The 25,283-nt window shown below is 43.4% G+C and overlaps 2 protein-coding genes across 2 annotated transcripts in view; one reads left to right on the forward strand and one right to left on the reverse strand.

Moving 5' to 3' along the window:
• Positions 1-25,283, forward strand: part of LOC123974818 (low-density lipoprotein receptor-related protein 1-like) — a 98,545-nt gene that overhangs the window by 59,615 nt on the left and 13,647 nt on the right. Inside the window, exons 18-60 of the mRNA XM_046055747.1 lie at positions 233-349; positions 445-525; positions 623-790; positions 1,653-1,835; positions 2,259-2,456; positions 2,622-2,867; positions 3,460-3,657; positions 4,787-4,991; positions 5,177-5,341; positions 5,585-5,829; positions 7,410-7,541; positions 8,557-8,784; positions 8,924-9,098; positions 9,470-9,564; positions 9,699-9,848; positions 9,949-10,089; positions 10,295-10,423; positions 10,518-10,649; positions 10,776-10,910; positions 11,027-11,156; positions 11,293-11,419; positions 11,540-11,691; positions 11,846-11,970; positions 12,251-12,625; positions 16,969-17,158; positions 17,354-17,558; positions 17,667-17,859; positions 18,423-18,548; positions 18,666-18,794; positions 19,191-19,310; positions 19,713-19,826; positions 19,949-20,098; positions 20,188-20,310; positions 20,475-20,591; positions 20,723-20,851; positions 20,955-21,083; positions 21,245-21,385; positions 21,548-21,735; positions 22,758-22,941; positions 23,036-23,121; positions 23,214-23,333; positions 23,500-23,687; positions 23,836-24,041. Coding sequence (XP_045911703.1) covers positions 233-349; positions 445-525; positions 623-790; positions 1,653-1,835; positions 2,259-2,456; positions 2,622-2,867; positions 3,460-3,657; positions 4,787-4,991; positions 5,177-5,341; positions 5,585-5,829; positions 7,410-7,541; positions 8,557-8,784; positions 8,924-9,098; positions 9,470-9,564; positions 9,699-9,848; positions 9,949-10,089; positions 10,295-10,423; positions 10,518-10,649; positions 10,776-10,910; positions 11,027-11,156; positions 11,293-11,419; positions 11,540-11,691; positions 11,846-11,970; positions 12,251-12,625; positions 16,969-17,158; positions 17,354-17,558; positions 17,667-17,859; positions 18,423-18,548; positions 18,666-18,794; positions 19,191-19,310; positions 19,713-19,826; positions 19,949-20,098; positions 20,188-20,310; positions 20,475-20,591; positions 20,723-20,851; positions 20,955-21,083; positions 21,245-21,385; positions 21,548-21,735; positions 22,758-22,941; positions 23,036-23,121; positions 23,214-23,333; positions 23,500-23,687; positions 23,836-24,041 — 6,870 coding nt within the window. The remainder of the gene's footprint in view (positions 1-232; positions 350-444; positions 526-622; positions 791-1,652; positions 1,836-2,258; positions 2,457-2,621; positions 2,868-3,459; positions 3,658-4,786; positions 4,992-5,176; positions 5,342-5,584; positions 5,830-7,409; positions 7,542-8,556; positions 8,785-8,923; positions 9,099-9,469; positions 9,565-9,698; positions 9,849-9,948; positions 10,090-10,294; positions 10,424-10,517; positions 10,650-10,775; positions 10,911-11,026; positions 11,157-11,292; positions 11,420-11,539; positions 11,692-11,845; positions 11,971-12,250; positions 12,626-16,968; positions 17,159-17,353; positions 17,559-17,666; positions 17,860-18,422; positions 18,549-18,665; positions 18,795-19,190; positions 19,311-19,712; positions 19,827-19,948; positions 20,099-20,187; positions 20,311-20,474; positions 20,592-20,722; positions 20,852-20,954; positions 21,084-21,244; positions 21,386-21,547; positions 21,736-22,757; positions 22,942-23,035; positions 23,122-23,213; positions 23,334-23,499; positions 23,688-23,835; positions 24,042-25,283) is intronic.
• Positions 13,633-14,670, reverse strand: LOC123974823 (galanin receptor type 1-like). The gene has a single exon (XM_046055760.1). The coding sequence runs from the start codon at positions 14,668-14,670 to the stop codon at positions 13,633-13,635; it is 1,038 nt and encodes a 345-aa protein (XP_045911716.1).

The raw sequence follows: 25,283 nt of genomic DNA on the forward strand, positions 1-25,283 counted from the left end.
GATTACAAATTGTCCTTAACTTAATTACGATAAAGTGAGTGTAGTGTTTTGGGGTTGCAACTATTTTTAGGTATTTTTTGTAGCAAGAGAATATGGGTACAATTAGGTTAGAATGATTTCCACCTTTTGAGGATGTCTTAAAAAGTTATTGCGGCTTGAATGTTGAGTGATATTGCAAGATGACTTTTTCACAGCACATAACATCTCGTTTTACACCTCGTTCCCCTGCCAGCTCGCACATGCCCACCAAACCAGTACCCTTGCGCAAGTGGGCGCTGCATCCCCATCTCCTGGACATGTGACCTGGATGACGACTGTGGAGACCGCTCAGATGAGCCAGACTCCTGTGGTGAGTCTTAACTGCACCCTCACAATGTTGATTTTTCTCGAATAGTGCATGTTTTAGTTGTAGACGACAAATATTCTCTCATATTCCCTTTTCAGCCTACCCAACCTGCTTCCCTCTGACCCAGTTCACCTGCGCCAATGGCCGCTGCATCAACATCAACTGGCGCTGTGACAATGGTAATAACTTTCTGAAACTTCCTTAACCTTCCATGAAGTTGTATTTTAAAACAATCTCAATAACTGAAAATAAAATCTTGTGTGTGCTCATACACAGACAATGACTGTGGGGATAACAGTGATGAAGCCGGCTGCAGCCATTCCTGCTCCAGTGTGCAGTTTAAATGTAATAGTGGCCGCTGTATCCCAGAATACTGGACCTGTGACAGCGACAATGACTGTGGAGACTACAGTGACGAGACTCATGCCAACTGCACTAACCAGGGTAAGGAACAGTACTGTGTGTACCAAAGTGAAAAAGCACTGCTCTTTACGGCTTTGTTTGGACTTTTGCCAGCTGTACCCGAGTCCACCCCCGACCCCCCCACCCCCCCTTTGTGTTTCCTCTGCGCTCCATGCCCCTACATGCCCTCTGGCTTCCACTTATCATTTACAGCAAATCCTCTCTGTTGCTCTGTTCAGGATGTGATTATGTTTTGTGGTTAGATAACAATTAAACTCTTATGGTGCAGTGCAAATGGCACAGATGTTTTGACTGGCTGCAGTGATATGAACTTACATGTTGACAGTTGAAAATAGCTGGTGGCCATGTTTGATGTGTCATGTCTGATTTGGAACATTGAGATTTTGCTGGTTAACCACTCTTCTTAGCAACGACTGAGGCAGTGTCAAAGCACAGTGTCGGGTCTTCCTAGAAACATGCGCTCCTGTACACTGTGTGTGTTCTGAAGTTGTACGTACTGTTTGATCCATGCAGAAACGCAGCCAACTGGTGTCAAGTCCCAGCATGCAAAAATGGGGCCCAGCATGACCTGTTGGTCTAATGAGCAATCTGTGCTCTGTGTGTGTGTGTGTGTGTGTGTGTGTGTGTGTGTTATTTTGTGTGCTCTATTGGCCTGCCTGTCTGGAAATCATTAGCTGAAATAAAAAAGCAAAGCTATCGCCTCCTCTCCTGTGCATTGTAGTCCTGTACTGAATGGTCCCTGGCCCATTCCTGGCTATAGCCGTGCCAAGAGCCGACCTTTGCCGTGAGGAGATGTCATTGCTTCTTTAACATTGGCTTAATTGTTTGTTTTTGGTTTTCTTTTGGCTAACTATCACACTTTCTCTTGCTGTTTCCTCTCCAGCTACCCGTCCTCCAGGCGGCTGCCATGTGGATGAGTTCCAGTGTCGGATGGACGGTCTGTGCATTCCCATGCGCTGGCGCTGTGATGGGGACACAGACTGTATGGACCTGAGTGACGAGAGCAACTGCGAGGGTGTGACCCACATGTGTGATCCAGCGGTCAAGTTTAGCTGCAGGGACTCTGGTGAGGATGCTCTCCGCTGGCTTAAGTAGCAGAGGTTAAGGGGGATGAACCTTTTTGACAGTGTCAGCTGAAGATGTAGTGTTGTGTTAGTACAAATAGGGTTTTATTCTCTAAAATGAAGACAAATAAATGAAAGAGTAACTGCCTGGTCACACCAGAAAGTGGCACCAGGAAATTTATTTGCACATCTGTCATGAAGTGGCTGCTCTTTGTGGCAAGTTTAATTTGTGGCAAACTGGGTACAAAGAGTTGTTACTGTTGCTTCTCATTCAACTCGCTTGTTCTCTCTGTTCCCTCAAAGATCAGCATTGTTAAGATGATTTGGTCTGAACTTTTGTTTTTATAAATGCTGGTGTGACTTTTTTAAAACCGATCTCAATGAAACAACACAAGCTGAAAATTTATATTTTTTGGTCCTGACAGCTCGCTGCATCAGCAAGGCCTGGGTGTGTGATGGCGACAGTGACTGTGAGGACAACTCGGATGAGGACAACTGTGAGGCGTTGGTGTGCAAGTTGTCTCATCACATGTGTGCTACCAATGACTCCATCTGTCTGCCTGCTGAGAAGCTGTGTGATGGCACTGACGATTGTCCTGACGGCTCTGATGAGAAACTTTGTGGTAAAATGTTCTTTACACAAAAAAAAACCTTTATACACAAACCACAACACGACAGTGTGTTCAGTACCTGGTTCTTTTGTCCTGTACCTTCCATATTAAAAAAACACCACAAACAATACATACAACTCTCCTGTCTCAGATATATTCTCTGTTTCTCGCCTGCAGACTTGTGTTCATTGGACAACGGTGGCTGTAGCCATAACTGCAGCATCATTCCCGGGGAGGGCTTTATGTGCTCTTGTCCCTTGGGCATGGAGCTGGGAGCCGACAACAAGACCTGCCAGATCCAGAGCTTCTGTCCCAAACACCTGAAGTGTAGCCAGAAGTGCGAGCAGGAGAAATCCAGCGTCAAGTGCTCCTGCTACGAGGGCTGGGAGCTGGAGAATGACATGGAGAGCTGCAAAAGCACTGGTAAAGAATGTTAAAGATTTACTCCTAAAAACTGCAGAATTTCTTTTTGGCTTTAGACTGAGAGCAAAAAAGGATTTTCCTTGTGCTGAACAAGCTCTGCAATACTAATAATAATGTATGTAAATTAGAGCTATAACAATAAAATGATTAGTTGTCAGCTATTAAATTAATTGCCAACTATTTTTATAATCGGTTTCGAGTAATTTTTTAAGGAAAAAAAAGTAAATATTCTTCAAAACTGAATATATTTTGGGCAAAACAAGACAATTGGGGACATAATTGTGAAACACCGATCAACTGTTTTTACGACATAATGTGAACCAAACAACTAATTGATTAATCAAGAAAATTTCCCACAGATTAACAGACAATAAAAAATAATCTTTTGTTGCAGCCCTAATGTATATACCTTTTTCTTTTTTTTTTTTAAAGTTTTTTCCCCTCAGAAAGTGAGCATCAAACCACACACCACTCAGAGACAACTAAGGCCGGACTTGATCCAAGACCCACAAGGGGTTTTGTTGGGTTTTGAATTGAGATTTAATTTGTTGAGACACTGACACTTTTCCGGGTACAACTTCTTTGCCTTCAGATCCTTTCAAGCCCTTTATTATCTTCTCCAACCGCCATGAGATCAGAAGGATTGATCTTCACAAAGGGGAGTTCACTGTGCTGGTACCAGGCCTGAGAAACACCATTGCCTTGGACTTCCACCTCAATGAGAGCACCCTGTACTGGACTGATGTCGCGGAGGACAAGATCTACCGTGGGAAACTGTCTGAAAATGGAGGTGAGTCAGGCAGTTAGCTACAGCTTCTGGTAGTTTTTGGTTAGAAAGATAGATGAGTTAGTGGAATGAAGAGCCACGAAGGACAGTCGTAGTGATAAGTTAATTTCTCAGGGTCATTGTTTTGTAAGCAAAATAAAAATAGTAAAGTGGATTGTTCTCTTTGAGATAGCAAATCGTATTTGTGTTTTTGACTGAGCATTTCTCGGAAATGAACTTCCACTGAGCCAAGTCACTGTATTTCTCAGAGCCAAATGTTTTTTAAAAGTGTCTGTGGTCAGCAGTGGCGGTCTGTGACCCTGAATAAATCTCCCAAATCATGGTCGGCCTTTCCTGCTCCAAAACCCCAGGTCTCCTTGCCAATCAAGGTTGTGTTCCCAGCACAGCACTTAGGGGGCACACGGAAGGCTTTGTCTGTTTCCATTTGTCTCAGTACTCGCTGTGCGTGACTGCTGCCAGAACACTGATATAGCGTAGGAGGCACAACACACTGCAGCTCCAGTACCCAGCCCTCCAACTTCACCATCATAATAGGGCTCCTGAGCAGAGACATTGTGACCAGCTTATAGATCAGCTCCTGCTGCTTGTTATTGAAGCCTTTTCAGAAACTCTAAAGTTGTTGGGATACTACCCACACATACACACAGGAAGGCAGCCATAACTCCAGCATTCCTTTAAGCAAACTGTGAAGAAGGCCTATCCCTCTCCCTCTAATTACTACTGGAAGGCCTTGAGAAGAAATGCCAGAGATGATCACACATTTTGGTTTGCACTTAGTCTTTGTGAGAGAGCCCGTTGTTTCTGGGAAATAAAGAGTGGGAGAGCTGGTGTTGGATGTTTGTTTTCTTAGAAGTGGGGCAGTGGGGTTGGGAAGATGCCGCTGGTCGAAGTCACGCTGACAGACACAGCAGCAGTGCATGCCTTTCACTGACTGACTCCATAAGAATAAAGAATTCTACATAAATCATTCTTTGTCTTTTTCTTTTTTTTGCAACAAACCATATGTGCTGGCTGGAGATTTGCTCTCCTTGGTGAAAGTGACATGAGCCGAGCTATTACACTAAATAAGCTGAATTACGAACCCTCCCCATTCTAGTTTTGAGCCCCTCTTTCACTATGTGTCCCATTCAAGCCCTGACCAGTTTTGAGGTTGTTATCCAGTATGGACTCGCCACGCCAGAGGGCCTGGCTGTGGACTGGATAGCAGGAAACATCTACTGGGTGGAGAGCAATCTGGACCAGATAGAGGTGGCCAAACTAGATGGGACGATGAGAACCACCCTTCTGGCTGGGGAGGTGGAGCACCCAAGGGCCATCGCCCTAGACCCTCGAGATGGGTAAGAAGAAAATGTGTCTGAAGCTATAATCACCCTGGTTCAGAATTGGAAGTCATTGGAATTTCAAATACCTTTTAACTTAAAATATTTTTTTCCAACTTCTATTAAATCCAACATGTTCCTATATGACGATGCTGTACACATCTGTGAAAAAATCCACCCTCACATTTATTTTCTGTTGGCAGTATTCTATTTTGGACCGACTGGGATGCCAGTTTGCCCAGGATTGAGGCAGCATCTATGAGTGGTGAAGGTAGACGCACTATCCACAGGGAAACAGGCAGTGGCGGCTGGCCCAACGGACTCACTGTGGACTACATGGAAAGACGCATTGTCTGGATTGATGCCAGGTAGTGTATACCCCTTAGTCTCTGAATATACAGATTGCTCTCACTGTACTGCATCCACCCACTCACTCATTACCCACTCATTTTTTAATAAATATGCAGATGTGCTTTGCTTATATAAAACTACATACAAAGCACAGCCTCATCTAGTAGCGCGAGCAACATGCGTATACCTAAGCTGATGCACATGTTATGCCTGTTACACTGTTACGTAAAGTATAAATCTCTGCCCTAATGCTTCTCCAGGTCAGATGCTATCTACTCTGCTATGTACGACGGTTCTGGGCTAATTGAAGTGTTGCGGGGTCATGAGTATTTGTCCCACCCTTTTGCTGTGACCATGTATGGAGGAGAGGTCTACTGGACGGACTGGAGGACTAACACTCTGGCCAAAGCCAACAAATGGACAGGACACAAGGTCACCGTAGTCCAGCGCACCAACACACAGCCCTTTGACTTGCAGGTCTATCACCCGTCCAGACAACCCCAGGGTAAGTTGCACACCAGATACATATGCGTCAACGCTCATAGAGAAACACACATTCCCACAGAGAGAGCCCCCAAATCTCAGATGTACCCCTGTCTGTTAGCGGGGCTGACGGAATTTGGCCTTGACTCTAAGGACAACAGTGACGAGCTTGCGGTTCATTGCTGACCGTGCTGATTCACGTCTCCTGTTCCCCAAAGACAGCTGACCTTTTAGAGCTTTGAGACTTGTTGTCTCATCACACCGGGCAGCAATTTGGACACCATGTTGATCAAATAGTCACCTCACTGTTTGCCATTTCCCATCGGCTGGGTAGGAAATAAAAAAACTCCTCCTGCGGCATAAATGTCATGTTTCGGTCTCAGAGACACGATTGACAAGATGACAAAAAGATTGTCACAACTGTTTTGCAATATTCTGGTACAATGAACTGTAACCTTAATGTTTAGTAGCCAGTGGCTATGGGATCCCAAGGGTGTGTAGACAGCAGAGAGGCACTGGGTCCTGTAATTGGAGGCAGGAAAAGAGAGATCTCACAGATTTGTTGACTGACAGCTGCAACCAATGCCCAGGACAGTGATGAGGCAACAAGCTGTGCTGACGGGTCTGGTAGACAAAGTCTTTTTCTGCACTCTCACTTTCCTTGAAGATCCGTTGATGGAGAGGTCATTACACTTGGGGCTGAATTCACTAAAGGATTGTGCAGCTTTTGCAGCCTCTAAACCTGCAGAAATAAGACAAAAAGAAACCTTGTAATTCTTGAAGCATCTGCAAAGGGTAAAATAAATCCCTAAGTGCGCTGCGGTGCTATTTACATTAGGTAATACGCATAGATTTGCCACAAAACTTTACCCTTTCTATGCAAATGAGCCTGATAAAAAGAAGTCCAATTCACAAACACTAGCACTAATGGCAACACGAAGTTTGTTATAAATGCACTTCAGATACCACAAACTTTCTGAAGATACTAATAATTTCACTCTGTGTCACACCCAGACTTCCAGTGATCATGCCAGTGGCGATTGAAGCCAGGGGAAGCAATAACACATCACACTACATCATATGCTCACAGATTGCTTAGACATTACAACACCTATATATATCACCACAAGGGAATGAAACTGGAAAACAACATTAAACCTACCTAAAACCTAACGTTTTGTTCTTACAGCTGCATTTGTAACATTTTTGACGTCTTAGGACACACTACTTCAGTACACCCTAAGAACATATATTTCTGGGACCACCACAGGAAATTGTAGATTAATATTTAACTGATGCAAACTCTTATGGATGCGTTTGCGCAGTAATATCATTAGTGCAATATCTTTTGTGAATCAGACTTTGAGACAGGGCAGATAGCAGTTGCACGTGATGCGCTATTCATGGTAGTATCAGCTGCTGCAATCAATTCTTTGTAAATTCGCCCATCACATTAAACAATTTGCTTTGTCTGATATAATGTAAAGGCTTTTGTTTTGGGGGATTTAGTGGTGATACTTTTTGAAAATATACGCACAGCAATCTGCAGAACATACTGTCTCATTCACCACATTTCCTATCTTGACTTTTTATTTCTTTCAGCTCCTAACCCTTGCGCCACCAGTAACGGTAAAGGCCCTTGCTCCCACCTCTGTCTCATCAACTTCAACCAGACCTTCTCCTGTGCCTGCCCTCACCTCATGAAGCTCCAGCCTGACAAACGTACCTGCAAAGGTAAGGACAGAAACTATTACTCACACACACACAAAAACCACAGTGTGTACGCACAACGCTGTCATATATAATCCATGTCATCAAGGAGCAAGAAACACGCTCTTTGTTTGCAACTGTCATGATGGCTACGGTGGGCTTAGCTTCCCAGTGTCATGTTAATGACATCAAAGTCTTTAGCTGTCATCTATTATGACAGAAGATCTGATTATACCTCCTCTGTTTATACCACGCAGCCTTCTTCACTCTCATTTCCATTTCATTTCATATAAAAGCCCACAAGCGATGTGCTGAGGTCTTCATTTATTGCTGTGAGATTTCATGATGGTTTTAGAGGTAGCTATGAGAATTTGTGTCCATGTGTGGCTGTCTGTCTAAATGTTTAGCATTCTGCAGAACAGTCCTCATCACAGCAGTGTAGACTCAAGGACAATTGGATTAGAGGCCGTTTGTTGCATACCCCCATTAACACAGGAATTTTCAGGGAGCGGAGTCTTAACCAAACTCTGCACTCTGGACACCTTCACCATTTATAATGAGCTGTTAAAGCTTTATGATTTTTTTGATTTAGAGGGAGACATTTGTTGTCTTCACCTCACATCACCCAAGAGGCAGTCGAGCCTCGACAAGGGCAACAGGCTACTGTCTGGTCAGATTGATCTCCTGGGATCCAGCTGATCTCCTGGGATCCAGCTGGCCCTTTGATTGTCTGGCTAGTACAGCAAGAAGAAGCCTAAACTTAACTAAACTTTTAATCACAATGTATTTACAAATATATTGATGGGACAATCTTGAGAAAAGGGAGTTTCTATACAGAGAAGTCTTTGTTGCTAACGTTGGATTTGAAACTGAAAAAACAGAAAAAAATGATAAAGTTAAATGTTAACTTAGACAAGCTGTCTAACTTATTCTCTATGCGTTTGTTCTTCCTTTCTCCCTTCATCCAATGCAACAGAAGTGCTTAAAATCATTCTTATTCTCGGTGTGTGTGTGTGTGTGTGTGTGTGTGTCCCTCCAGAGTCGCGAAAGTTCCTTCTATATGCTCGTCAGATCGAGATCCGGGGTGTAGACATTGACAACCCCCATTACAACTACATTATCTCCTTCACCGTGCTGGACATAGACAACGTGACAGTGGTGGATTATGACGCTATGGAGCATCGCATCTACTGGTCAGATGTCCGAACGCAGACTATCAAGAGGGCTTTCATTAATGGCACAGGGGTGGAGACTGTTGTGTCTGCTGGTAAGAACCTTATAGGAATATCTGTCCAGTCCTTTTTTTTTCTTTTATATTTTTATTTCACTTTATAGTTCAAACTTTCTTTATCTGTCTGAAAATTAGATTAAAACCCTAACCTTTTCAATTGTGGTACATTTCCCAGACCTTCCCAATGCTCACGGGCTGGCGGTAGACTGGGTGTCCAGAAACCTCTTCTGGACCAGTTATGATGCCAATAAGAAGCAGATCAATGTGGCCAGACTGGATGGATCTTTCAAGAATGCTGTCATACAGGGCTTAGACAAGCCCCACTGTCTGGTGGTGCATCCTCTACTGGGGTGAGTGTTCTCTTTGTTTAGTTAGGTATGCATTCAGTTCGAGATTTGATGTCTCTCTGATGCTCTTTTTCTGTTTTCCTTTTGACTTAGTGTCCAAATGAAACACAGTTTCCTTTTCTTAATTTCCTTTTCAATTGCTTTTATTTAAACTTAAAGCCATAAATTCAAGAGCATGTGCTGCCTAAGTGCTTTAAAACAATGCGCTATGGTGTTTTTTGAGGTACAGCTGTAGTTAGCCTACTAGATTTTCCTCATTTGATGGGCGTGTTATGTCTCTCAACTGTAATGCTTCTTTGGTAGAGCATCGCTCTGATCTAGAAAATAGATTTCACCTCCTCTCCATGTCTCATGACATTCATATCCCTCCTCAGGAAGCTGTACTGGACTGACGGTGACAACATAAGCATGGCTAACATGGATGGTAGCAACCACACAACACTTTTCACATATCAAAAAGGACCAGTAGGTGAGCACATATATACCCCACTACTGCCAAAAATATCAGATTCTCAATTTAGTTCTACTTGGTAAAAGCAGAGATTAAGCGTGTTAGTGTAAGAGATGTATATGTATCATAGCATTGTTATTCTTTCCACTCAGGGCTTTCTATTGACTATGAAAAAGAGCAGCTGTACTGGATCAGCTCAGGAAACAGCACCATTAACCGCTGTCAGCTGGATGGAACTAAACTGGAGATCCTAGAAGGTGTTAAAGGCAAACTTACCAAGGCTACTGCACTGGCTATTATGGGTAAGATAAAGATGATTCATCAAGTTCTCTTTGTTTTCAGATTATTCTAATCTGAAAGTGATAACATACAATGGATATGAATCAATTTCCCTCACTGTAGGAGACAAGCTGTGGTGGGCAGACCAGGGAACTGACCAGATAGGAACTTGTGACAAAAACGATGGAGGAAGCTGGAAGGTATTGCGAAACAACACCTCCCCTATGATGCACATGACGATCTATGATGAGGATGTGCAGAAAGGTAAGAAATATTAATTGAAAAATGGTTCTGCTTGTGTTTTTGTCAGTAATTAGAGTCAAACAGTAATTCTATATCAGTTTGAAAGACAATTTAGATCAAATTTACTTTAGTCTCATGTTCTGAAGCTGCTGTAAAACTCACCAAATTAGTCCTCTATTTATCGTGAAACTCTTCTTGGGCCTCACTTCTTCACCTTTTCCTTTAGCTGGTATCAACCTGTGTAGTAACAACAATGGAGACTGCTCACAGCTGTGTCTGCCTACCTCACCAACAACCAGGGCCTGTATGTGCACTGCTGGATATAGCCTCAAAACAGGACAGCAGTCCTGTGAAGGTAAGACACTGCTTTACAGCTGAAGTCACACATACAGTAGGTCTTAGTGTGTCCTAAAAAGAAAAACGTATCGTATTGTACTGTCTCTGAGCAGGTATGGGCTCTTTCCTGCTTTACTCTGTTCATGAGGGAATCAGAGGAATTCCACTTGACCCGGCAGACAAATCTGACGCCTTGGTGCCAGTGTCTGGCACCTCTCTGGCTGTCGGCATCGACTTCCACGCTGGTGAGTGACATTGAGGGACATCAGTAACTGGAAGGCCTTGTTCGAGTGGCATTTTAAAGCTGTCTAAAGCTTATCTCAGTGAAGTGTGTATTTATAGGATGACACAAAATGCCTCTTCGTTTTCAGAGAATGACACCATTTACTGGGTGGACATGGGTCTGAGCACCATCAGCAGGGCTAAGAGAGACCAGACATGGAGAGAAGATGTGGTCACCAACGGCATTGGCAGAGTAGAAGGCATCACCGTTGACTGGATAGCAGGTCTAGTCATAACAGATATTCAATTATTTTATATATATTCAAAATATTGTTTTAATTCACTTGTGCATACTACACAGTTGGACAGCATTGCTGATGTGTACCCTGTTCTTTTACAGGAAATATTTACTGGACTGACCAGGGCTTTGATGTGATCGAGGTGGCCAGGCTGAATGGCTCCTTCCGTTATGTTGTAATTTCTCAGGGCCTGGACAAGCCCAGAGCCATCACCGTCCACCCAGTTAAAGGGTAAAGCTCTGTGCCAACAGTTTAATTCTCCCTTCTAAAAATGCTGTTGCCTTTTGGTACTTGCAATGTAGTTTCAACTACTACTATATTTCTAACATGCACTTTTAAAACATCTTCTCTGTGTCCTTGTGCTCAGGTATCTGTTCTGGACTGAGTGGGGTCAGTACCCTCGTATTGAGCGCTCTAGGTTGGACGGCACCCAGAGGTTGGTGCTGGTCAATGTGAGCATCAGTTGGCCAAATGGAATATCTGTCGACTATGAGGTGTGGACCACAGCTGACATCATTGCTTTTCCTTCAACACATTTCAAATGTCTAGTTGGAACAAGCAAGCCAGTCTCCCTGAATAATCAACACTATTTTATTTCTCCTTTGTTTCTGCAGGCGGGTCTGCTGTATTGGTGCGATGCAAGGACAGACAAGATTGAGCGTATCAACCTTGAGACTGGAGAGAACAGGGAGCTGGTGCTGGCCAACAACAACATGGACATGTTTGCTGTATCTGTTTTTGAGGAGTACATCTATTGGAGTGACCGGTCAGTTCAGTAGTTAATTAATTTGTTTATTGAACCAATCTTTTTCCATTGCTCTATTATCTAGTCATACTTGCTGATGCATGTGAATCACGTGGAAGATTTCGGATTGTATCATGCTGTTAATTGACTCACAGTTTTGCTTTCTTTTATTAAGGACTCATGCCAATGGCTCCATTAAGAGAGGTAGCAAAGACAACGCAACAGATGCTGTGCAGCTCAGGACTGGCATTGGTGTACAGCTGAAAGACATCAAGGTTTTCAACAGGGGCAGGCAGCAAGGTAGGAACACACAAAACATGCACACTTTTAAACTTTATCACAAACCCTAAAAAATTGTCTTTTTTACTATGAAGTCTGGCAAAAATGTCCTCACAAGATGAGTGGGCTGCCCTGAGTTTGTCCTCACATATATACAAAGACAAGCCTTCACGCACAATGATAAATACTTATACCACCTAACTTAATCAACACCCCACAGGAATCAGTGAAATGCTGTGTTTAACCAGGCCTAATAATTTGTTTAACGACACATCTCATAAACATGTCACACTCTCCCCAGGCACCAACGTCTGCAAAGACAACAATGGCGGCTGTGAACAGCTGTGTCTTTACCGTGGCAACGGGGAGCGCACCTGCGCCTGTGCTCACGGCATGCTGGCAGAGGACAACCGCGGTTGCCGTGACTACGACGGATACCTGCTGTACTCAGAGCGTACTATTCTGAAGAGCATCCACCTATCCGATGAGACAAACCTCAACGCGCCAATAAAGCCGTTTGAGGACCCTGACCACATGAAGAATGTCATCGCCCTCAGCTATGACTATCATGGAGGTGGAGGGAAGGGAGCGAATCGCATCTTCTTCAGCGACATCCACTTTGGCAACATCCAGCAGATCAACGATGATGGCACCGACCGCAAGATTGTGGTAGACAGTAAGTATGGTCATCAATTACATGTCATTGCTTTCAACACCTCAGAAAATCCACAAAACTCTACTAAGCATCTCTTATCACACCTAAACCTTTCTGTCCGTTCTGTCTTTCTACATAAATTTCAGCTGTGCTTTTTTGTGGTACCATTTCTTCTATCCTGTCCATTAATAATAGAATGTTGTCCCTCGTCTCCTCAACACTGTAAACAGCCATCATCACACATATTGACAACACAAGCACCCTGGAGGATCCACTGTAATGTACACACAGCTGCAGCTTCTCAACTAGAGGAGATTGACATCACTTAGGGCTGCCACTTGAAGAAGACACACACACACACACACACACACACCCGTGCTTTTTTCTTGTTTCAACACTGAAGTGTCTTTTAAATCCCTCTCTGTGTAAATGTTTCAGGAGTAGGTTGTTGAACTCCATCCAGAAATGCATCACACTTAAAAGCCCTGGACCAAAGCTGTTCTTAGCAAGCAATATTCAAAACATTAATTATTTGATAGGAAAGACAGGAAAACAAGTAAAGTGCATGGGGTTAGTGTGTTTTATTGATGCTGCATTGAGATCAGGGTTTTGAACAGATTGTGCAAAGGATGGCTACCAACTACAGAATGCATTATAGTTGAAGGAGAATTTAATACAGCTAAGATTTGGAGTGTAATAATTCAAGATAAGGCAATAAATAAATATTATCATATTAAGTTTTAGTATAACTATAAAGTGATTATATGATGCTGGTGTTTATTACATTATGCTGTACAACTGATTAAATCCAAGGAAATTGTATTTACAACAAACTTGTTTTTTAGTTCACACATGAAGAGTTTAATCTGATTTAAAACAGTTCAATGCATTTAACATCACCTTGGAGTATTGCACATGTAGTCTTGCATACAGTTCCATATAGGGATATATAAATATATAGAGAGATGGTAAAATGTTCTTTTTATATGAATACCATGATATTTCTTTAAGCCATATTGGCCAAAGAGTCAGTTCTGGCCTCTTTCTGAGGTTGTGTCCAGCTCAAATGGCTGTACCATGTCACTGGCCATCACACAAGGGCAACCAGTCAGACAGCCTTTGCACCAGGCCCAGCGTTCTCGCCCCAGCTCTACTAAATCTCGTCTAAACTTCTGAGACACAAATGCATACAGTACAGGGTTTACCACTGCTACTGAGGATGCCAGCAGTCTGGCAATGATGGCAATGGTATTGTAGCCAGGTGAGCTTGTTAGGGTCCCTCCAATAAAGGAGAACATGAGGGCATAGGAGGGCAGCCAGAGGAGAGTGAAGACCAGAACCAGGAGAGCTGAAGTGTGAGTGACCTGGCTCTGGTAGCGCTCTAGCTGGGGAGCGTTCCCCAGCAGCCGTGCGTGTCGAAGAAAACAGTAGATCTTGGCATACATCAATACAATAATGCCCAGTGGTAGAGCGAAGCCGAACAGGAAGAGGGCGATGCTGTAGACCAGCTGGCTGAAGTCAGACAGGAAGGCAAAGCAGTACACAGAGCTGGACACGGTAATTGTGCGGAAGGCAAACTGCGGTGCTGCCAAGGCCGAGGCAGGGACCCAGAGAAGAGCTACCGTTAGCTTTACGCGTTGGTGCATTCTTGAACGGTATGCCCAGGTGGGGTGTACCACGATCAGGTAACGGGTCACAGCCAGAGCAGCCAGGGTAAAGACTGAAGCAGCTGAGCAGGCCACACCCAGGAAGCTGACGGCCTTGCACAGGAAGCTGCCAAAAGGCCAGAAGCCCAGGGTGATGGCAGAGGTGTGGAAAGGCAGGCATAACAGCAGCAGCAGGTCAGCAGCACTCAGAGCAAGCAGCAGGGTGTCTGTGCCATGCAGGGGTTGACTTTCTTTCCTCTTCCTGCCAGTTAGAATGGTGATGACCAGGGTTTGGCCCACCAGGCCAGTCACCAGGATTAGTCCGTCCAGAATGGGAACCATGGCTTTAACCAAAGCGTTATCAGCCCTATTCATTTGGCCAAGGCTGCTGCTGTTTACTTGCTGCCCCAACGTCTCCATGCATTCACAATAAAAGTCCATTGAGTAATTAATCTAATGGCCTGTTAAATTTAAGCATCAGAACAGCATGTTTATGCAGTGTCTGGGTGATGCGTTTGTTGGCTCCAGTTCGTGTCTTAATCAACTCCATTAAACACTCTCATAATGATAGCAGTTTAAGTTAAGCAGTTAATATTGCATTGGTCAGACTTCCTGGTTGACATTTATTATCTGCAGAAAAACAGAATAGAAAGAATATATTCCAGTTTAGTTTTATTTTTTGGGTGTGGAGTTGTACATGTTATCTGCAAAAATATACAGTCCATCATTAGGCAGTTGGTGCACAGATAGTGAAGCGGTTAAGTACACTACCTCTGAAGCCACACACGCGCCTGTAAGTGTCTGGTTTAATCCCCCTTAAAAGTTGTCCTTCCACTGTGTCACCTTCACTGTGTCCCAGAAATTATAACTACTTAAAGATGATTGGATACGACCTCATACCTCTAGATTTAAAAAAATAAATAAATAAAATAAAAGTGATAGTCTCGGAAAAACGCCTCTTTAAAATATTTTGGTGGGATCCAGTTTTACTCAAAAAGCAAAAACAAAATAATAAACATGACCTTAAAGAGCAATCCTTGTACACTGGCTTTTCCTTGTATGCATCAGCATGTCCTCGATAATCCAAGGAGGAGCGGTTTGGGTCAAAGCTGGAGCGATGTCAGTGCAGCAGTTACTCTGTGGCTGTATTGATTTCTTGAAACCAGGCAACAGTGGACAAATTCATCCCAGTGGCTGCTAACAGGCCTTCCACTTTAAAGCAGTCAATGCTACTTGACGCTAAGTGGTCACAGCAGCAGGAGGTATCTTGTCCATTTAGAAGCTCTTCAGAGACTTGTATCCTGTAGACTTCACCAGCAGAAGAGTTACTGTACAATTAACATGACCTTCTGTCATAGAGGGAATAAATAAGTTTAGGATCTGAAATGAACAGTAACAAAATAATTCTCCGGTGTTGCTTGGATTACTATGCTATTCCTGTGATAGTCCGAAAGGCTCTGGTCTGAGTGGCTATGGTCTTCCCAACAGGTCTTAACCACTGTTTGCATAGTAACCAAGGGCTGAGCGGATCCAGGCAAGGGGAGGGGAGACAGTGCTGTTTCCCATTACATAATACTGGCTTGAACCTACTTTATTCATCCCAGTGTGTGATCTTCCCTTAATCGAAGCAATTAGCTGCTCAAGTGAACCTTTTTCTCATTTGTGTTTTGTACAGCCTTCGTTGTTGAGTGTGACTTTGTTTGCGTGACTCTGCTCTGAACCGGTCTTTTAGTTGCATTTGGGTTGGTTAACAAGGTATTCAGCCTTTAAATTGTCCTGCATTAAGGTTAATTATGGCACTTTGTTACTCATCTGAAACATCTATTAAAGGGCAATTATTGACTTTCAGCTGAGAGCAAACCGTTGCTTGTTGAGGTTTTTATTGTTGGGTCTAAGTGGTCATAAATGTGGTTGCTAGTATGACCAAGAACAGATGGATGCACACCTTGGAGCCCATAATGCTGCAGCACAGTGTCCTTTTCCACAATGTTGTGTGTCATGTAGGCACCACAGATAAAAAGTATTACTACTACTGTATGTACTATGAGTGGGGGGTTGCAGGACAAAAGGACCATGGATATAGAGAGCAGCTGCTTTATCTTTGCCGTTCATGGCTGACTTTTTCACCCTGGCTTATATCCCTAAAGTGACTCAAGCTGTTCCAGTGGCAGTTTTATTCCCAGAACAAGAAGTCACCATGCATGAAAATGTCTACAGGGAGCTGTATTTGTATGTGCAGGCAGCCAGCCATGAAATGACAGGATGATACAGACTCTTTAAGTCTCTCTATGAACAGCAGGCGTGGCACACACTCGGCTCTGTGCGATACCACGTCCATATTACTCTTTCTTTTTCACTTTTCTTTTTAACCTTGTCCTCCTTCCTCACGGTGTTTCACTATTCATGAAATGATGTGGGAAGATGGGGAAAAGTGTAAAAGCATTCACTGCCGCCTCTTGAATAAAGTCTAAAGTCAGAGTTAACCATGGGGGCAATCATGACAGTGATTAATGATTTGTTGGATTCTCACTGAAGGTCCTCATTAAAGCTCCTAGTAGCACCCCTGAGAGGTGATATTATTTTATAGTGAAATAAAAACTATTTGTTCATCTCATGTTTTCTGCTTCTTTCAGCTTTGGCTGGACGACAACAAAAGGACTATTGTCTTGGGTCCAAAATATTTACCGCTGGCCAATTTCTTTCTTTCCTGTTTCACAGATGTAGGGTCAGTTGAGGGCCTGGCATACCACCGTGGTTGGGATACACTCTACTGGACCAGTTACACAACCTCCACCATCACTCGCCACACCGTGGACCAGAGCCGCTCTGTGGCCTATAACCGCAACACTGTGGTCACTATGTCTGGCGAAGACCACCCCAGAGCCTTTGTGCTGGACGAGTGTCAGGAGTGAGTCAATAATTTTGAAACTTGGTGTTCTGCATTGTATCGGGGCCCCGTTCCAATACTTTTTTTTTTTTTTTTCTCCTTTCTTTTGAACAGCAGATTTATTTAAGTTCAGTCAACCATAACTTTTGTACCAGAACATTTTGGAAACTCCCGCTGCACATCATAATGCTTCTCCTGTGTTTCTTCCCGGTACAGTATCATGTTCTGGACCAACTGGAATGAGCAGGCTCCCAGCATCATGAGGGCCTCTCTGAATGGAGCCAATGTGCTCGTGATCATCGGCAGTGACATTAAAACTCCCAACGGCCTGGCAATAGATCACCGTGCTGAGAAGCTCTACTTCTCTGACGCCACACTGGACAAGATTGAACGTTGCGAATATGATGGAAGCAGCCGTTATGTAAGGCGGCCCTTTAAATTTTTTTTGGGGCTATAAAGAATACTGTATCAAGGTTTTGACTTACACTTAACTGTTCTGTGAAATGCTGCCTATATTTTTCTGCTTCAGGTCTTGTTGAAAAATGAGCCTGTCCATCCATTCGGCCTGGCTGTGTATGGAGACTACATCTTCTGGACAGACTGGGTGAGGAGGGCTGTGCTTAGAGCTGACAAATACACAGGAGGAGACATGAAAGTGCTGCGTGCTGACATCCCCCAGCAGCCAATGGGCATCGTTGCTGTGGCTAACGACACCAACAGCTGTAAGTATTATTCACCAAAGTCACTGTAAGGTTTCAATAAGTTGCTCCTCTCATTTTCATCAGTCCAGCAGGTGTCGTTCAGTGGGACAGAAATTTCTGTCCAGCTCAGAATGAACTGTAATGACTTTGGTGATGGCTTTTCATCTAGCACCATCATCAGCTTAAATTTGTAATTTGTCCAGTGCTTTGGTTTATGACCAAATATCTAACCAAAACTAATGACATTGCTACCAACCCCAGCTGTACTTTGTGTTTCCAATTAGCAAATGTTAGCATGTTAACAGCTAAACTAAGATGGTAAACATACCTGCAAAAGACCAGCATGTTAGCATTGTCATTGTGAGCTTGCTGGTGTAAGCATTTAGCCTCACAGAGCATGGCTGTAGAGTGTTAATCTTGTACATCCTGAAAGCCAACTTCATAATACTGTGAATTCATATCATTAGATGCGGTACATCCTGCTGGACCTCCTGTCCATCATTTGACATGCAGAGGAAAAAGTCTCCTTAAGGAAATAATACATTACTACCCTAACTAACCCTCCTGTGTTATACATTCCTTAGGTGAGTTCTCTCCTTGCCGAACAAATAACGGAGGTTGCCAAGACCTGTGTCTGCCCACATCCGATGGACGGGTTAACTGCAGTTGCCGTGGAGACAGAAAACTTCTGGAAGACAACACCTGCTCTTGTAAGAGAGAGAGAGAGAGAGAGAAACTCTTCAATAATTTTTGGATCCAATTTTACAAAGCCTCCTCTTGATTAAAAGGTTTCATGTTGCTGAATTCAAATGTTTCTACCTCACCAGCACTGAATATGTCATGTGGAAGTGTGGATGACTTTGAGTGTGGAAACGGCGACTGTATCAACTACAGCCTGACCTGCGATGGCATGGCCCACTGCAAGGACAAGTCTGATGAGAAGCAGTCCTATTGCGGTGAGTGTTTTATGGGGCTGTTAGTTAGTGAGCAATGAGCTGTCACAGGTCATCATTTAGGTTTTATCATTTGCAGATAATTAGCTGATGGTCATATTCAAAGCAATTTAGATTAAGTGCACAAATACAATAAATTCTAATTAGATAGCGAGGAGGGTGAGAGCTAATATGTGACTACAGAATAGCCAAGGAGAAAATGACTACCGGGGAAAGAGATGTAAATTTTGAGCTAAGCGGAAGGGTTTAAATGGTTTAAGGGTATGCTTGATACAGAATATGCAGTACAGCTTATCACTTTCATTTATAGAATAGTGAAGTGGTAGATTAGGCAATATTTAAAATATGCAAAAAATGACACACTTCAGCTAACTCTCATAAACTGCTGTTCCTCCACAGCCAATCGAATTTGTAAGAAAGGGTACAGACGCTGCATGAATGGCCGCTGTATTGGCCACCAGTTCTGGTGTGATGGCACGGATGACTGTGGTGACCACTCAGACGAACTGCCCTGCAACAGTAAGTAATGTCCATCCATTTTGTAGCAACTCATTCATCATTAGTTCACGTTCATCATCATGTTTGCCTTTATCAGAATTTGGCGCAATTTGAACTGTTCAACCACTGCGTTTTTGCTTACCTGATCAAATTACCTGATCTGCACCTTAACTGGATTAGTTCTGCCAGAGAAGAACTGAAGAAAAAATTCAACAGACAGAGTGGGCTTTGAGGTCTTTGCCGCACTTCATGGATTGTTCTCTGTTGCGCTTGTTTCTTATTAACTTGTGTAATTGTTTACCTAATGAAATGCTTTGTGACAGGCACATATTAATGTTACAGAAGTTGACTGATGAGGAGGTTGTAGTTGCTTGTGAGGGTGTACTCGCTCCCCATTTTTGAAAACCCCTGTGCATCCTGCAGTGACCTTGTGCAAAGCAGGAGAGTTCCAGTGCAAAGATGGAAGCTGTATCTCTAACTTCAGCCGCTGTGACCAGGTGGTCAACTGTGAGGATGCTGGTGATGAAATGAACTGCCGTAAGTGATCTATCATAATGATCTAAAAATTAATTTGATTCACATGGGGAAAAAATAGCTTAATGGATTAGTTCAGATTTCTTTAAATTTAGTGTTTAAAAATTGTTTTCCGTTATTTTTAGAACCCACTGATTGCTCCCGTTTCTTCCGCCTGGGAGTGAAAGGAGCGTCCTTCCAGAGCTGTGAGAAAACTACTCTGTGTTATCTGTCCTCATGGGTATGTGACGGCAACAACGACTGTGGGGATTTTTCAGATGAGCGAAACTGCCCAGGTTGGTTGCTTCGTTTTCCCCACTAAAATGCTTCCAGCTCTTCTAAAATGGTCAAAGATGCCACATGATTTTTTTCTGTTGTCTTGCAGATAAAAGGAAGCTCAAATGTCCAGTGAACTTCTTTGCTTGTCCCAGCGGTCGCTGCATTCCTATGAGCTGGACCTGTGATAAGGAGAATGACTGTGAGAACGGAGCTGATGAGACGCACTGTGGTCAGTCTTCTACAGTCTTCTAATACCCTTATTTTTTCTTAAAAACACAAAGCATACCAGAAAAACCAGACTGTTTTTCTTGAGGCTTTCCACTTCACATGGAAAACATGACTTACGGTTAGAGTAAATTAAATAATTTCTCTCTTCTTTCCATCCTTTTGCAGACAAATTTTGTACATCCACCCAATTTGAATGTGGGAACCACCGCTGCATTTCCCTCCACTGGGTGTGTGATGGCTCTGATGACTGTGGCGACGGTTCTGATGAGGACCAGAAATGCAGTAAGTGACGTATTACTTACGCTCACCAATGTAAAAGTACCTTCTCCCACGCTAAGTGGTGGAATTTCACTGCAAGCGTAAGATTTCCTGATGCTCTATCCTCGTGTAACCTTCCCATGATCTCATTACAGAATCCAAGACCTGCAGTCCTGAGGCTTTCCAGTGTCCCGGCTCCCACATGTGTGTGCCTCAACGCTGGAAGTGTGATGGAGACAAAGACTGTCCTGATGGAGCTGATGAGAGCGTCAAGGCTGGCTGCAGTAAGTGGAAGAGTTACAAAAAATCCCACTTGTGTTGTAATTGAAGACAAAAACAACACCATTCCATGTCTATTAACCACAGTGCCTTCTTTTCCACTTCCAGTGTACACCAACAACACTTGTGATGTCTTGAATGAGTTCATGTGCCAGAATAGACAGTGTATCCCCAAGCACTTTGTGTGCGACCATGACATCGACTGCTCCGATGGCTCAGATGAATCTCCAGAATGTGGTGAGTGTGTGTGATTGTGATCCTGGAGGAAGGGAAACACCGAAAGACTGAGTGACAAGTTAGAAAAATTAGGTTGTGAATGACTGTGATTTGTGATCATTTTTGTTGTGTCACCAGCTGAAGTTGAAGTTAATAATAAACATACTCTTATTCTGGTGTAGAATACCCAACATGTGGTCCAGATGAGTTCCGCTGTGCCAACGGCCGCTGCCTCAACCAGAAGAAATGGGAGTGTGATGGAGAGTTTGACTGCCAGGACCGCTCTGATGAGGCTCCCAAGAACCCTCGCTGCACAGACTCAGGCAGGGATCATAATCACCGTCTTTTAATCTCTTCATAACTTTTATTTCTCTACCAACATAATGAAGTATGAATCATATGGGAAACTTTTTGTTCAGAAAGGGCACTGCCACATCCTGGTTCAAATGACACTAATCTAACATGCCATTTGCCTGTGATTTCAGAGAGGACGTGTAATGATTCAGCCTTCATGTGCCGTAATGGGAAGTGTTTGAATGAGACTCTGCTGTGTAACCGCAATGATGACTGTGGTGACGGCTCTGATGAACTCAACTGCTTCATCAACGAGTGTCTCAACATTAAGCTGAGTGGCTGCTCGCAGCTCTGTGATGACCTCAAGATTGGCTTCAAGGTAAGCCATCTAATTGGTTGTTTTAATGCTTCCCCGCCGCCTCATCTTTTCAAGAGCAACTACAGGAAATTAAATTACTTTATGAACTCACTGACTTTAATTGGCCAAGAAATTATACGTCTAGTAGGCACACCGTTACCTCACAGACAAATGGGGTGTATGGTTATTAATGGTGAGTTAGGGAGGATCTGAAGTAAAAGGATGGGAACCACTCACTCCAGGCATGCGGTTATGTAAGACAAAAACATGTTTTGGCTCTCTTCCTGGAAAGTAGGAGGCCAGTCTTAGAACAGCTTGAACTCTGTGTGAACTCTCAGGCCTGTGGTTTCTATGCTGTGGTCATTTGAAAATGATTAGCAACTATTTGTTCACCAAAAGGATTCACTTTATGCTGGCAGGTTGTTGAAGATATTGCAGGCTGAGTCAGTATTCGGTGTTCGCACAACATTAAGATGTACATAATTTCCCCATCACAGATTTGCCTGGGTTGTGACTCCCTTTTTAGCTCTAACCGGCTTAGTATACTGCAAATTCCAACATAATGGTGAAGGAGTAGAATTTGGACGTGAGGGAGTGTGCTTTGGAGGTCTTTCAAAACACAAATGGGGTTATGAGAAGTGACATTTAAAGCTGATTTCAAATAGTAATGAATATGTGTTTTTTTTCCATGCCTGCTGGTAAGATGACATTCATGCCACTTACTTTACAAACTCATTGGTTGTCAGCTTTTCCTTTACACCTGCTCCGTTATTAGACAATTTTGCAAAATTGAGAATCTTAGCTATTTATGCAGCTTATTTGTCAGCAGTACCTGGATTTAACGTCTGTGTTGAGTACCACTTCACATAGCAGTTTGGCCAAAATTAGGCTTTTGGTGAAAGGAAGAACACTTCAGGTTGACTGAAGGTTTTGTAACAGGCAGTGGCAGGCTCTTGTCGTTGGTCCAGACTAAAAGGTGAGAAGTGCCAGAACGCGAAGACTGTGAGATTTTGACATGTCTCCTGTGCTGTTGGCCCCTTCAGTGCAGGTGTCATCCTGGTTTCCAGCTTAAGCGGGATGGGAAGACATGCGTGGATATAGACGAGTGCACAACCACCTACCCCTGTTCTCAGCGCTGCATCAACACACACGGCAGCTTCCACTGTCTCTGCGTGGATGGCTTTGAAGTCAGCCCCAATGACCCCACCATCTGCAAGTCCACATCGGGTAAGGCATGCTAGTGTGTGTTTTGGATTTTGCTGGTTGCTCCTAGCCAATTCAGCCCTGATGCATATGTTTTCTGTCTGGTGTTTGCGTGTAGAAGAGGAGCCCTACTTGATCTTTGCTAACCGGTACTACCTGAGAAAACTCAACCTGGATGGTTCCAACTACACTCTTATAAAACAGGTAAGACACACTGGTTATCAGTTTGACCTACTGAAAGTTTTTATTGTTAACGATCCATACACCTGTTAATACCTTAGCTACCTCTGTTTCAGGGTCTAAATAATGCAGTGGCACTGGACTTCCACTATGCAGAGCAGATGATCTACTGGACAGATGTGACCACTCAGGGCAGCATGATCCGACGCATGCATATGAACGGCAGCAACATCGAGGTCAGTGAAGAAATCGTCCTTTTATTTATTTAAGTACAACTTCCAAGCTATATTGATACTGAAAAATACCCAAATAAACCATAGTATTTGTAGATAGTACTTTTTATGAAAGTTGTGTTTGTCTCTGGCTGGAAGCTTTATCATTATCTAACGCTGTGACTGGTAGGTTTTGCACCGAACCTCCCTGAGTAACCCAGATGGCTTGGCAGTGGATTGGGTTGGCGGGAACTTGTACTGGTGTGACAAAGGCCGGGACACCATAGAGGTGTCAAAACTCAATGGGGCTTACCGGACTGTGTTGGTCAACAGTGGCCTAAGGGAACCCCGTGCTGTGGCTGTGGACGTGCGCTATGGGTGAGAAGCAGCTATAGGTTTCACAGGCTATCAAAACACTCTCATCTGGTTGTGGTAACTGATAAGCTATATTTCTAATTTAAGGTAAATTTTATTAAGATTCACTGTTCTGTAAATGTAACACTATCTTTACCCCCCTACTGGTTAGGTACCTGTATTGGTCTGACTGGGGTGACAACCCTCACATTGGGAGAATCGGGATGGACGGCACTAACAGGAGTGTTATTGTAGAGGATAAGATCACATGGCCCAATGGACTAACCTTGGACTTTATCAATGACCGTATATACTGGGCTGATGCCAGGGAAGACTACATTGAGTTTGCCAGTCTGGATGGCACCAACAGACACACAGGTGACAGAACAGATACACAGATGTCTTTTTCTTACTGCCTTTACACACTTTTCCAACATTTTTTAACAGTGTGGGATTAGTTGCATGTTCTAAAGATTGGTTTGTGGAAATATATTTTCTCATAGAGTCTTAAAGTTAGATTGTTCAATGATCAAACATAGTTAAATTAAAAGACAGCAGGCTGTCAAATACCACACAGTTACTTCAAACTGAAGTAGTTTCCCTGCCAGTCAGTCAGAACTGAAGAAGTCCTTTGGATGAGGGACGAAACGTCTTCCAGTATCTTCAACCAAGTCCAGTTGCCCTTGATTTTAACCTTCGTTGGATGAAGTAGACAAAAGACATCAAGGCACCCAAGGCATCATTTTTGACACATTTATTGGTTTAATCTGAAACTGAACTGAACCACCAAGCATAAGCAAGCAGGTCAAATGTTTGTCCGTTGGGCTGGAGTCCTGCAGCACAGGCCCACGGGACAGAAACCCTGAATAGGGGAGAGTGTTCTGATCCGTGAGGCCTTTAGCCTATGTGATGTCTGCATAGCACGCTGTTGTTTAGCACACTGACTACAATAGTTGATATTGTCAACCAACCATGCGTGTAGAGGAATTCTGGAGCACAGCGGGCGTTTGTATTGAAATCTCTCACATAAAGCTAAACTAATCCCATCATTCCCTGGAAGAAGAATGTACATAATGTAAAACTGTCAGTGTATGGGAAAGTATACAAATCTAAAATCATCACTTGTTGTGAGAGTACTGTACTATCATGAGTGCCCTACACATTTTGTGCACGCTGAGTGTTTCTTTCAACACAATGATCGAACAGGAAGTCAAGTAGATGGAAGCATGTTGCATTGAAATTACAATTCCTAATAGAACACCTGACTGTCATGTATTAGCTTGGTGGTGTTAGTCCGCCAGTACTGTGTCCAGGGAGTTATTCACCCATCCTTTGACACAAACACACGCACAAACGCACACTTCAAACACCATTGTGACCTTGTGTCAGACTTGGCCTGTTTGAAATCAGATAAGGATTGACCAAAGGGAGCTTCATGCTAATATCACAGTCAAGCCTGATGTTGTAAAACTACTCATATCACATGATAGCAAAATTTTAGTTGTTTAAAACACCTCACTTGTTGCACTGAAGCCATGGTCACCTCATGACAAGGTGCTTTGAACTTGTGCTGTGTGTGCCTCGTGTGTCTTCTTGCGTCTTCTTGCATGTGTGGATCCC

This window comes from Micropterus dolomieu, linkage group LG08 (assembly GCF_021292245.1).
Source record: "Micropterus dolomieu isolate WLL.071019.BEF.003 ecotype Adirondacks linkage group LG08, ASM2129224v1, whole genome shotgun sequence".
In the NCBI taxonomy this organism is placed as follows: domain Eukaryota; kingdom Metazoa; phylum Chordata; class Actinopteri; order Centrarchiformes; family Centrarchidae; genus Micropterus; species Micropterus dolomieu.

Bases quoted from the DNA above. Each gene is read 5' to 3' on its own strand.
- LOC123974823 (XM_046055760.1), bottom strand. From the start codon at position 14,670: ATGGAGACGTTGGGGCAGCAAGTAAACAGCAGCAGCCTTGGCCAAATG.